The 12,851-nt window shown below is 38.4% G+C and overlaps 1 protein-coding gene across 1 annotated transcript; it reads right to left on the bottom strand.

The window, feature by feature from the left end:
- Positions 1-8,477: 8,477 nt before the first annotated feature.
- BNACNNG09570D lies at positions 8,478-9,310 on the bottom strand. Its single transcript, XM_013869391.3, has 2 exons — positions 9,069-9,310; positions 8,478-8,956 (listed from the first exon to the last, which is right to left on the bottom strand). The coding sequence occupies exons 1-2, from the start codon at positions 9,160-9,162 to the stop codon at positions 8,661-8,663; spliced, it is 390 nt and encodes a 129-aa protein (XP_013724845.1). The 5' UTR covers positions 9,163-9,310; the 3' UTR covers positions 8,478-8,660.
- Positions 9,311-12,851: the final 3,541 nt, after the last annotated feature.

Genomic DNA, 12,851 nt, shown 5'->3' with positions numbered 1-12,851 from the left:
AGGTAATGGAGAGTCAGACACACTCTGGAAAAAATGCCTAACAAGTTGCAACCTAAGGCCAGGTGTCCCAAAGGGAAGGTAACTTCTAGTCCAAGAAACCCTTTTTGACAAGTTCACATCATGAGAAACTAGGTATTTAACTACGAATGAATTCTTCTGTGATCTGGAGATGGCACTATAACCTGAGTGGGACATGTTGGGTAACAAATAAACACCTTCATTGCGTAGAGAAAGATAAAATGTGAATGAGAGGGTGTCTTCTGGATAGTGAAAGAATATGAAGATTTAGGGACATATTTGTGTGGAGAATAAGGAACAATGAGGAACAAGTGAGAGAGAGATAAGAGAATCCGAGAGATAGAGAGAGAGAGGAGAGTATTGAGGAAAATAGTTTCCTTACTTGATTCAGAACATGTTACAAGCTATTTGAGGACATTCACAATCACAAGTTGACAAAGATGAAACAATAAACTAATAGGAGACAGTACAAGGTTGAATAAACAATTAGGAGAGATGTCTGGTCAGTCTTGGCTCGTCCAGCTTTGTAGAGAGCGACATGTCACAGCGGTCCACTCTGTTCTGATCTTCCTTAACCAACCCGTGACTCTTCGCTAACGTCTCTCTTCCCTTATGTTAACATTCTCCACCATTCTAGTTAATGTAACTCGCCTTTCTCATCAGACTAAGAGTTTCTCTTGTCTTGTAAGCCACGTTAGGTTTAGTGTTCACGTGTACCGATAGTACAAACATGAACATTCTCCAATTACCTATCTTGCCTTGCTCTCTTCTTCGATGTCTCTCATAGCTTCATGTTCACACTCCCCCTCAAGCTTGACCTTAGGGAATGATCAAGCTTGGAAACCATGAAGCATTACCTCATTTAAACCTTTAGCTTAAAGAAAAACCACTTGGGATAAAAACCAAGTCAAGGAAAAAGAGTAGAATACTTCATGGCAAGAGAATCAGTGACATGTGAGGTCTATAAGTCCAAGCTTAGGATGAATGAACTCACAAACCTTGATGCTGGCTGCCTTGGTGAATATGTCAGCTAGTTGATCTTCACTTCTAGTGTAGTATGGAAGAATCACTTGCTGCTCCACTGTTTGTCTCACCTTGTGACAGTCTACTTCTATTTGTTTAGTCCTCTCATGAAAGACTGAGTTGGATGCAATGTGTATTGCGGCCTGGCTGTCACAATGCATGGTCATTGGCCTGTTGATCTCAATGCCCAAGTCCTTTAGCAGTCCCCTGATCCATATGAGTTCACTAGTAAGCTTCCTCATAGATCGGTACTCTGCTTCAGCATTTGAACAAGAGACAACCTTCCGCTTCTTGCTCTTCCATGTGACTAGATTTCCTCCAATAAAGGTGCAATATCTTGTGGTTGATCTTCTATCAACTCTATCTTCAGCCCAATCAGCATCACAATATCCTACAACCTCGGTGCTTCTGTTGCAAGTCATCCAAACTCCTTGGCCAGGCACCTCTCTCAAGTATCTTAAGATCCTCTCTACCATGTTCCAATGATGGACTCCCATGTGTTGACTCACTTGATTCACAGCAAAGCACACATCTGGTCTAGTGATAGTTAGGTAGATAAGCTTGCCAACCATTCTTCTATACTTCTTGACATCTTCAAATGGAGTAGCTTCCTACTCCCCCTCTCGCAGTAGCTTGTAGCCTTCTTCCAATGGTGTCTTGGCATGTTTACTCCCAAGGTTTTCTGCCTCATTTAAAATGTCAAGTGTGTACTTCTTTTGTGATAAGAAAAGCCCCTCTTTAGAGCGGCATATTTCAATCCCAAGGAAGTACTTCAACTCTCCCAAGTCCTTAATATCAAATGCATTTTTAAGGAAAGTTTTAGTTGAGATGATACCTTCCTTGTTGCTACCAGTGATGATGATATCATCTACATAGACTAGAATCACCACAATACCTTGCTGGCTTGTTAGGGTGAAGAGAGAGTGATCAGCTTCCGACTTCATAAAACCTCTTCCATTAAGTGTTGTACTTAGCTTGTGGTACCAGGCTCTTGGGGATTGTTTCAAGCCATAGATTGCCTTCTTTAACCTCAGAACATTTCCTGGTTTGACCATGCTCTCTAGGTCAGGAGGTGGTCTCATGTAAACTTTATCTTCCAGTTCTCCTTGAAGAAAGACATTCTTCACATCCATCTGCCATAGATCCCACTCCAAATTGACAGCAAGAGACAGAAGAATCCTTATAGTATGGAACTTGGCCACTGGTGCAAAGTTATCTAGATAATCTTCCCATACACCTGAGTATATCCTCTTGCAACTAGTCTTGTCTTCTTCCTCTCTGGCTGTCCATTGGCTAGATACTTGATTGTATACAACATGCGGCTTGTCACGGCTTTCTTGCCCTTAGGAAGTTCAGTTTCAAACCATGTATCATTCTTGATCATGGCATTGACCTCATCTCCAACAGACTCTCCATTCTTCATCTACCATGGCCTCTTCATATGATTTTGGTATCCATTCTTGATCCAATTCACTGATAAAGACTTGATGTTCTTCTGGATATTGAGCTAGAGAGCAGACTGCACTTATTGGATGAGCAACTGCCTCAGCATTGAAGTACAACCTTTTGTTGGGCTTCTTGATTCGATTACTTCTTCTCAATGGTTGTGATACTGGATCAGCCACTCCTCCATCTCCTTGTTGTGATGTCTCAGGTTGGGTTTCAACTTCTGAAGTAATCTCATCTTGATCATGAACATCTGAGCCTGCTTCAGTTTGAATTTCCTCCTGCTGTACATCATGAACATCTGAGCCTGCTTCAGTTTAAGCTTCCTCCTGCTGTACATCAGTTCCATTGCCCCCTTCAGGATCAAGATGAGTGACTTCTACAAACTTATCATGGCGTGCATCATTTTCCTTAGGCAAGCTGATGCCAAGGTTTTCCAATGTTCTCCTTAAGTTGATCGCCTTATCTGAGGCTGACTGAGAGAGATCTTTAAGATCATTCCAACTCTTCTCATCATAGTAGCCTCTAGATTCAGTGAACTTAACATCCCTGGAGATTAGGACCTTCCTTGTATCAAGAACATAGCACTTGTAGCCTTTTTGGGTCGGTGAGTAGCCAATGAACATGGCTTTTGTGCTCTTAGGCTCTAATTTGTTTCTCAGCTCACCTGGAATTAACACAAAGCACACACACCCAAACACACGCAAATGGTCTATTGATGGCTTAGTTTTATTCAGTACCTCATAAGGAAAGACATCATGGAGTACTTTTGTGGGAATCCGGTTGATTAGGTATGAGGCAGTCACAACTGCATCTCCCCAAAATCTCTTAGGTACATTCATGTGGAACATCATACTCCTGGCCACCTCCATTTGATGTCTGTTCTTCCTTTCAGCCACACCATTTTGTTGGGGCGTGTAAGGACAACTAGTTTGATGGATGATGCCTTGTGTGGCAAGATGATTTTTGAAAGCATTGCTTGTGTACTCTCCTCCATTATCTGATCTAAAGATTTTAATCTTGGCATGAAAGTGATTAGTAACATAGCTTTGAAAGTTTTTAAAGGCTTTTAGCACCCTATCTTTTGATTGCAACAAAATTATCCATGTGTACTTAGATTTTTCATCTATAAATGTCACAAAATATTTATGTTGTTCTCTAGATGCACAAGGGGCACTCCACACATCTGAATGAACTAAATAAAAGCAATTATCATAGATGGTCATTGATTTAGGAAACACAGATTTGCAATGTTTTCCTAAAATACAAGCCTCACAATCACTTTTAAAAGAAATACTAGGCATCATGATGTTCAAGGCACGAGAATGAGGATGTCCTAGTCTAGCATGCCATATTACATCTTTAGGAAATTCAAAAACAAAGTTTAAAGCACAAGATAAATCAGAAGCCAACTTTGTGTCCTCAAGCAAGTACAAGTCTCCCTTGGTTACACCTTTGCCAAGCAACTTACTACTCTCAATATCCTGAAAATAGACATCATAGGAGTGAAGGTAACATGACAGTCTAAAGCAATTGTGTCCTTCTTAACCGACAATAAGTTTGATGCAAAGGTTGGCATATAGAAAGCTTTAGACACTTTGTCAAATAGTTTAAGTTCTCCTACACCTCTTATTGGCACTTTATCACCATTTGCTATCATCACATTTCCTAGTACTAGTTTCACATTAGTAATTAAGTTTGAATCACTAATCATATGATGAGATGCACCTGAATCTATAACCAATGGTCTAATAGTATGAGATGCATTCATGCCAGTCTCAGCAGTGTGTGATGTGTTTAATGAAAAACCAAGAGTCTTAGGGTTACCAGAATCTTTGAGAGCTTTGATGAGAGCATCCAGGTCTGACTTCTTCATGGTCTCATCGTGGTTGGTTCTTGCAGTGGAGTAAGCGGCTGTAGTTGTCATGGCTTTTCCCATACCATTGTTGGAGTAGAGTGAGGAACATCCGGGAGTACTTGTCTTAGCTCCATCTGCGGTAAAGTGAGCTCTAGCATCCTAATACTGGTTCTTTTGCTCCCTGAACTTGTTTGGCTTAAGGTGTGGGTGGAGGATCCAGCACTTATCCTTCATGTGACCCTTCTTCTTACAGTGGTCACATATCAGGACTTTCATATCCTCTTGCTTGTACACTCCTTTGTTTGCTATTGCCTCTTCAGCTTGGTGTACCATAACCGGTTCTCCTTTGCTCCCACATAGTCCAAGTGACCCCTCTTCCTTCTGGATTTGAGCACAAACTTCATCAAGTGTTGGAAGTTTATCAGCTCTTAGGATGTGTTTGATAAGGCCATTGTAGGTGGGGTTGAGAATAAGCAACAACCCGAAGACCTTATCTTCTTCACGCCTATCACTCAAGACTGAGGGATCAACCGTAAGCATCTCCAGCTCTGCTCAAAGAGATCTGAACTTGCCAAAGTGGGTTTGAAACTCCATGTCGGCTTGGCTGAGAGCATTAATAGCTTTCTTGACTTCAAAGAATCGAGTAAGATTGGAAACATTTCCATAAACCTTGTAGAGAGTGTCCCATAGTTCTTTGGTAGTCTCACAATAAGAGTAAGACTCCAAGATAGCCGGTTCCAGAGAGCTGTGGAGAAGTGAAAGCACCATTTGGTTCTTGAGACCACTTCTCTTCATCAACCACCACGGCCTCCTTTCCATCTTCTCCTTGGGCGATCTGCTTTGGGGCTGCTCCAGTAGATACATGCCTCCATAACTCTCCAAGGGCAGTTTTTACCAATTCGGACCAGAGGAGATAGTTAATCCATTTCAAGGTCACAGGTATGTTCGCGGACTTGCTGTTCTCCATCTTTCACACACTATTAAACGGTGGATAATAGGATGAATCTTGAAGAAATAAAACAAGAACAGAGTATAAGTGTTTGCGGAAGTGAGAAACATGTTAAAGAGCTTTGTTGCTCTGATACCATGAAAGAATACGAAGATTTAGGGACAGATTTGTGTGGAGAATAAGGAACAATGAGGAACAAGTGTGAGAGAGAGATAAGAGAATCCGAGAGATAGAGAGAGAAAGGAGAGTCTTGATGAAAATAGTTTCTTTACTTGATTCAGAACATGTTACAAGCTATTTGAGGACATTCACAATCACAAGTTGACAAAGATGAAACAATAAACTAATAGGATACAGTACAAGGTTGAATAAACAATTAGGAGAGATGTCTGGTCAGTCTTGGCTCGTCCAGCTTTGTAGAGAGCGACAGGTCACAGCGGTCCACTCTGTTCTGATCTTCCTTAACCAACCTGTGACTCTTCTCTAACGTCTCTCTTCCCTTACGTTAATATTCTCCACCATTCTAGTTAATGTAACTAGCCTTTCTCATCAGACTAAGAGTTTCTCTTGTCTTGCGAGCCACGTTAGGTTTAGTGCTCACTTGTACCGATAGTACAAACATGGACACTCTCCAATTAGCTATCTTGCCTTGCTCTCTTCTTCGATGTCTCTCATAGCTTCATGTTCACAGATAGATGCCTAAGGATGGATGATAGGTACAACAAAAATCAAATCCTTCCTCGGGATTGGCTAAGCTCACCCATTCAAGAGAGATATCCAACTCCTGCAGCATATACCACCACAATACGATCAGCCACAGCGCAAACACGGTACTTAAGGCTTGAACATCCTTTGGAAGCGTGTACTGCCATGCATGGTCATATATATACTCTTTTGACTGATCAAAGCTATATAACACAAACAGGTAAATCAATCAGAAGTTCACTCACACTAGAAACCCGTCTTCACTTTCTCTCCCCTTCTCCTACCCACTCGAAAAGGCTAAGAAAATTGAACTTGCGTGCTAATATATATTGCCCAGATGCAAATGAAAGAGTTGCACCATTCCTCTAGCTAGTATCGGAGGTTATCAGTCTTATATCTCCTTTGTTCCTCTATTAGTAATTAGCATCTTTGGACCTATAGATGGATACTCAAGCAGCTCTAACGATAAGAGATTCAAGTGCATGCGGCGAAGTAAGAGTACTAGATCATGTTTCAGGTAACTTACCCGTAAACCGCCCCTTGAAGGCTAGCGAATGATCTTTCAAAATGTAGGAATATGGAAATATTTCCTTATTCTATATAATACAAAATCTGTGTACAATAATAACAATTATTATTATTATTATTATTATTATTATTGTTGTTGTTGTTGTTTTAAAAAGTAATTTTTTTCTAGAATATTTAATAAAATGTTATGCACAAAAACAATAGAAAGAAGGGAAAATGAAAAAAGAAAAAAGAGAAAGTCAACATGGACTAGGGTTTAGCAAGCTTGTAAATATACAATATACCAAAGGAAACTAAAGTAAGAGCGAGAGATGGCGTCGTTGAGAAAAAGAAAGAGATCAAAGAGAGCTTTGTACTGGATTGAAAGAAGAAGAAGAAGAAAACGCAAAGTTGAAAAACCAAATATCATCGATGATTTACCTGAGAGCTTGGTGTTGCACGAGATTTTTTCAAAGCTACGTAACCCTAGAGATCTCGTGTCTTGCAAAAACGCGAGCAAGCGATGGAACTCTCTCATATCTTCTTCTTCTTCTCATAACAACCCAAGCTTGGCTTTGATACTCAACACCCAGCCTCATCAATATGCTACAAACGACATATGCTTGGAGGTTTGGAAAGGCTTCGACCTAAACAACTACGTTGATCCCGAGTTTGATCCTCCTATTTGTGTTCTAGCTTCTTGCAAAGATGTATTGCTGTGCATGAAATCTTAAGAGCTATATATTGTGAATCCTGTGACTATGCAGTGGACTCGTCTTCCTGATCCCTGCGGTGCGACTTGGGGGTTACCCATTGGATTAATAGGCAATGGGACAAAAGGGCTTACCATGTTGTCATGTTGGAGATGTCTACACAATCCTGCTTTAGATTATTCTCGTTTGACTCTATGCTCGGTACATGGAAGGGCGTTGGAGTTCAGCATCCGCCTTGGTCACAATCCGGATGGTGTCCAACTCAATACCAAGCCTTGCCCTTTAAAGGAGCTTTACATTGGTTAGCAGAGGACGGGCCTGTCGTGGCTTACAACCCTAATGATCAAAACACATGCCTACTCATCCATCGTTCCCACGACATGTCTCATGCTTCTTATGGTGCCGACGTAATTGTCTCAGAGACCTTAACTGTCTCCACAGGCCATCTACGCATCCTTCAGCTCGTTGCATCTGTTGATCATCAACATCTCTATATTTGGACACTCGTGGACTACAAACGATCCATATGGAGACGAGAGCATGATGATCCTATCTCTTTCACTGACCTTCCTTGGCTGCAAGACTGGACGTTCTCTGACCTAAACTATATGTTTATGTCACGTTTCGTGACTCATCCAGAAACTAGAAAGCGGATTCTTTATCCAAAACCTTTGTGTTGTCATCCATACAACCCTCTCCTCGTCTACTTTTGTTTGCCCGAAAGCATTGTCTCTCTTGACGTTGCAACTAGGCAAATGAAGTTAATTACCACACTGAGCAAAAGTAGCACACAAGGCGTTCACCGGAATGAATATGATAAGGTGATACCAATGACAATGCACTTAGACCCCTCTCTAATCCCGGATCATGGCCACGTACTGCAGAGACGTTGTAAACACAGATTCTTTAGAGTTTAGAATGGAAAATATAGATATGCATGTTTCGCTTTGACTTGTTAATGTTTTCAGATACAGAGTAGTTATGTTTCTCTTTCTAAATTGGATTTTTTTTATATTAACAGAATAAATTATTACAAGGCCTCATTATCGAAAACCTACTTTTTAAAATGAATCTGTTTTGGTGGTTGATTTTAGGCATTGGACTAGACCATGGTTTATATTACCAACATCAAATCCCACTCTTAGTGGCTTCTATTTTTGTTTTCCAAGAATAAGAAGAACAAAACAAGTGTTTTCAAGATTTGATTGGGACAATGATTCTCTGTCTTTACAATTTTCAGATGCATAAAATCAAAGGGTAGAAATTTAACCAACAATTATATAATTGCACACAAACAGAAAAATGCATAGTATCTCTAGACACCTTCCCAAACAGAATCGTCTAGTTACATTTTTACATCAATAAACTCAGCACAATTATATTTCTTTCTTAGCAATATGGAAAATCTCGGGCAACTACATGAAGATCAGATTTGGTCGCATTACAAAGCACACTCAGTCTCAGTCGTTGTGGTATCCACGGTGTGTGACAAGTTTCGTGCCTGAGCTTGATTCTTGTACCTGCAAAACATAGATAGCACTGACGGATTCTTCTTCTTTACACAAGAACCCGAGTCTACACCCATTATTGCATCATCAGAGCCATTGCACAGAGACACATCATCATGAGCTTCTCTCTGTGTATCTGAAGATGAAGGCGGATTCTCAAACTCTGTTTCTGGAGAAGGACCAACAGTGTCCAGTCTTGAGCCTTGCTTAAGCTTAAGCAGTGTTGACTCTACAAAAAGGAAACCTAGATCTTGAAATCGAGCTTGACTAAGGGTTCCTTTGCTGGTCAATTAAAGAACAAGTGGTCGGAATCTGAAAATTGGAAAAGAGAGAGAGAGTACCGTAGACTGAGAGAGGATCGTCTTTGATGATCTTCGCTGGATATCTCTCTAGACTGTCCGGCGAAGATGGCGGCGGTCTTAGCCTCCCAAACATTATCTCTCTCAATTCGATTTGCTGCCTCAAGGTGAAATTGAGGCCTCGTGCTCTTCGAAATGGAATCTAAAAAGACGATCGATTTTGGTTTTTGGCGCCTCGATCCACAAGAAAGAGCGGGAATCGTCCTGTGGAATCTTCTCCCGGCAGAGATTTTTTCCAGGTCTTGTCGGATGAAATTATGGGCCTCACTATCGGCCCATTCTAATACTTATTGGCCCTTCGGCCTGCATGTATCATAGTTTAAATAAATTCATTTTGTTGCCATCAATCTTAAATAGATTATTCATTCAACTAAGATTCATTTTTATAACAGTTGATCATATCGGGGGTGATTGGTAGTTGCTTTAGGTGCTGTCCACGGCCCTATTTATTTCTAAATCACCAAATTTAGAGCAATCAATCTTTAATTTTTTTTTTGAAACCACAGCTCTTGAAATAATCTACAGGTACAAGTGCTCTGCAGAGCCAAATATTCAAAGCAATTTTTTAATGCTTTCTATAAAATTCTACAGTAATAAAATCTAAATCCACAGCAAAAAGTCTACAGATTTTTTTCTACAGCAAAATTTTTAAAGGTACAGTCCTTACCAATCAGACCCAATATTAAAAACTAGGTGTGGGCTCGCATCTAGTTTATTCTCGTGCAAGCTAATATATATTCTTAATAATTTTATTTTAATATTATTTTTTGTATTTATGATAACGTATTTAATTAGATACAAATACTAAATTTTGTGTGTTTTCGGTCTTTTAACCAAATCTCAATTGCTTGTTGTGTAGAAATATTTTTTTAATTGTTTATACATATTATTCTATCTGGAAATTAAATCCAAATTAGAAAAACATTAAATTAAATTAAACTCTGAATAAAATTTTGCATTGTGTCACGAATAGTTAATTCTAACTAATTAAAAATCTTCTTTCTGCAATAAGATATCTTTAAGGTTCAACATTCAATTTTTTTCAATAATATATGAAACATAAAACATTAGAAAGAAGAACTCTTGAACAAACATATCATAAATATGAAACATCAATAAAAACAAAATATGATATAGAAATTTCACAGAATAAAATTGTCTTTTCGTATTGATGTCCCAATATTTCTTTAAATTCCTTGAAATAATTATTTGTTATCTTTTGGAAAATCATCACAAGGTAAGATTTTGGTTATTCTATAGAAATATATCTTAAAAAGCAGAGGAATCGTTCTATAGTTTATGGTATAATCACCGAAGGTGAAACTATGCAGAATAAAAGAATCCCCTTAGATAACTTAGATCGAAAATTACCAAAAGACAAGTCGCCAAAAGAACATTTATCAATAGAATCATGAGTCCTAGTTCTCTACAAATTAAATTTCAAAATAAGTGACTAACACCAAATCATATAATTAATGTGAATCAATAATGAAAGAAATTAATATATTTACAACGGTATCAACCAACACCAATTCATTTGATTTTTTTTTTCATGATTCTAAAGTATCGACACCTTTACTCTAATTTTATACAATTTTTAGTTGACTTAATATCTCTAATAAGAAAAAGTGAAACGGGCTTATTTTTCAAAAAGACAACATTTGAAAGTGTTTCATATTATTTAAAGTTTTGTATGTATTTCCCATCAAACGTATGAACTATCACAGCATATAGTCAGCGAATTATTATAATACATTATTAAGATGGATACTAAGATAAAGCCGGCATCATAATTCTCTGTATTAGCATTTACATACTACTATAACTATAATACGACATAGACTAAGATAAATCTATCACTAAACTATAAACTATAATAAAAAGAAGTATTATATTCCACATCATCCGGTGACAAATATGATTTAATATTATTCAGTAAAAAATATGTTTTTAAAACAGAATAATAAGAATTGCTCCTAACTCGTCAAAGTTACAATTTTTTTTAAAAAATATTATGTATCTAATTACAAAGTTTGAAATAGTTATATTATTTAAATTAATAAATTAATAACTCACCTAAAAATTAATAATAAATTGATGACTCAGCTGAAAGATTTCCTAGACTATCAAGTCTTTGAAAGACCCTAGCAGCCGCTAGAGAGAGAAAACAGAAAGATCAACGTTTCTCCTTCTCCGGCAGCCTCGTCGGCGCCAGGAGAGGGCCGGTAGTGTAGTTCTTTAGGCGGTAGAGGTGTTTTGAGGTTTTCCTTCGATAGTCTGGAAGATGTTGGGGTGTGTTTGATTTTTTTGTTGCCGCGGTGGTTCGGTTGATGGGCTTGACTAGATCTGTATCTCTTTCTGGTGTGCAGTGCTGGTTGAAGGCTGCCTCTGATGTGGGTTGTTAATTCTTCCATCAGATTGGGTCAAGTTGTTGTCAGGTGAGTCGTTTGTGGTTTGCGTTTGGGTCCATCGTGCTCATCTCTTCCTGGGTTTCTGGCTTCTCGAAGGTCCTCTGCTTTGGTCTTGTCAAGTTGAACCTTCTCAGGTATCACCTTCTCCGCTTCTCTTCGCTTAGCGGTTCCTTAGATTTGATTCGTTCTGTCTTTGGATTGTGTGGCCTGCTTGTTCGTATTTCTTTAAATCGCTGGTGGTTGCCGTTCTGATTGGCTTTCGTGAGCAACGGGTTTTTGCTCAAGGCTTGACCCAATGGTTTAAGTTGTGTATCCCCGCCGCTTCTTTTATTATCCAGTCTCCACTCCGTCAGTTTAGAAGTCTTGCTCTTCTCACGGTGGTCTCGTGTCCAGTATCCTGTCGCTCCATCTGTCTTCGATGGTCTTGTTCTTAGTGGTGAAGAGGTTTAAGCGATGAGGCTCTGTTCCTTTAGTTTGGATCCGGCTCAAGCAAGTGGTTCTTGTCATCTCCAGGAGGTTTGGTATTCTTGCTATGGTTTCAGTTAAGTGGCGGTCTGGTTTGGGTTTGAATGGGTAGCCCTTGTGTGTTTCTCGTTCTTTTGTCCTTGATGCTTGCTTCCGGCTTCGTTTTGGCTTTTTCAAAAAGGGCCTTTAAGGGTACTGGCTCTACTATTGATTATGTGTGATGCTACTTCGTAGAAGTGTGATTCTGGTGAAGGATTTATTGTGTGATGTTTATGGTTTAGCTTGTGTCTTAACGTTTCCGAAAGTGTCAGCTTGTGGCTCCGGTTGGTATCCGGCATAGTCTCTCCTAAAGGCGTTGTGTAGCAGAGTTTTTGATCAATCCATACTAGTATAGGATGTGATGATTATGTATTAAACTCTTGATCCTTGTTAAATTTAAATCCAAAAGATGACAACAAAAAAAATTAATGAGTTAGCTAAAACCTAATTAAAAAATGATAAATTAGCAAAAGTAAGTAAAATCATGGAGAACATGACAAATAAAAAAAATCAATATAATTATATATCTTATTACATAGTTTATAGTTATGTTATTTAAATTAATAAATTAATATCTCATCTAAAAACTAATAAAAATGACTAAGCTAAAACCTAATAAAAATATGACAAATAATAAAAATTAACTAAAATCATGGAAAACATGACAAATAAGCAAAATAAAAATAATTATATATCTAGTTACACATTTTATAGTTATATTATTTAAATTAATGAATTATTGAGTCAGCTAAAAACTATTAATAATTTAATGTTTCAGTTAAACCCTAATTAAAACATGACAAATAAAAAAAATTAATTAAAATCATGGAAAACATGATAAATAAGCAAA

The sequence above is a fragment of the Brassica napus genome, chromosome C8 (assembly GCF_020379485.1).
Source record: "Brassica napus cultivar Da-Ae chromosome C8, Da-Ae, whole genome shotgun sequence".
Taxonomy (NCBI): domain Eukaryota; kingdom Viridiplantae; phylum Streptophyta; class Magnoliopsida; order Brassicales; family Brassicaceae; genus Brassica; species Brassica napus.
Note: the sequence above shows the minus strand (reverse complement) of the source record. Positions and strands in the feature narration are given on the sequence as shown.

Coding starts and splice junctions, on each gene's coding strand:
- BNACNNG09570D (XM_013869391.3), bottom strand. CDS start 9,162: ATGTTTGGGAGGCTAAGACCGCCGCCATCTTCGCCGGACAGTCTAGAG. Junction 8,957..9,068: donor CGATCCTCTCTCAGTCTACG/GTACTCTCTCTC, acceptor TCCTTTTTGTAG/AGTCAACACTGCTTAAGCTT.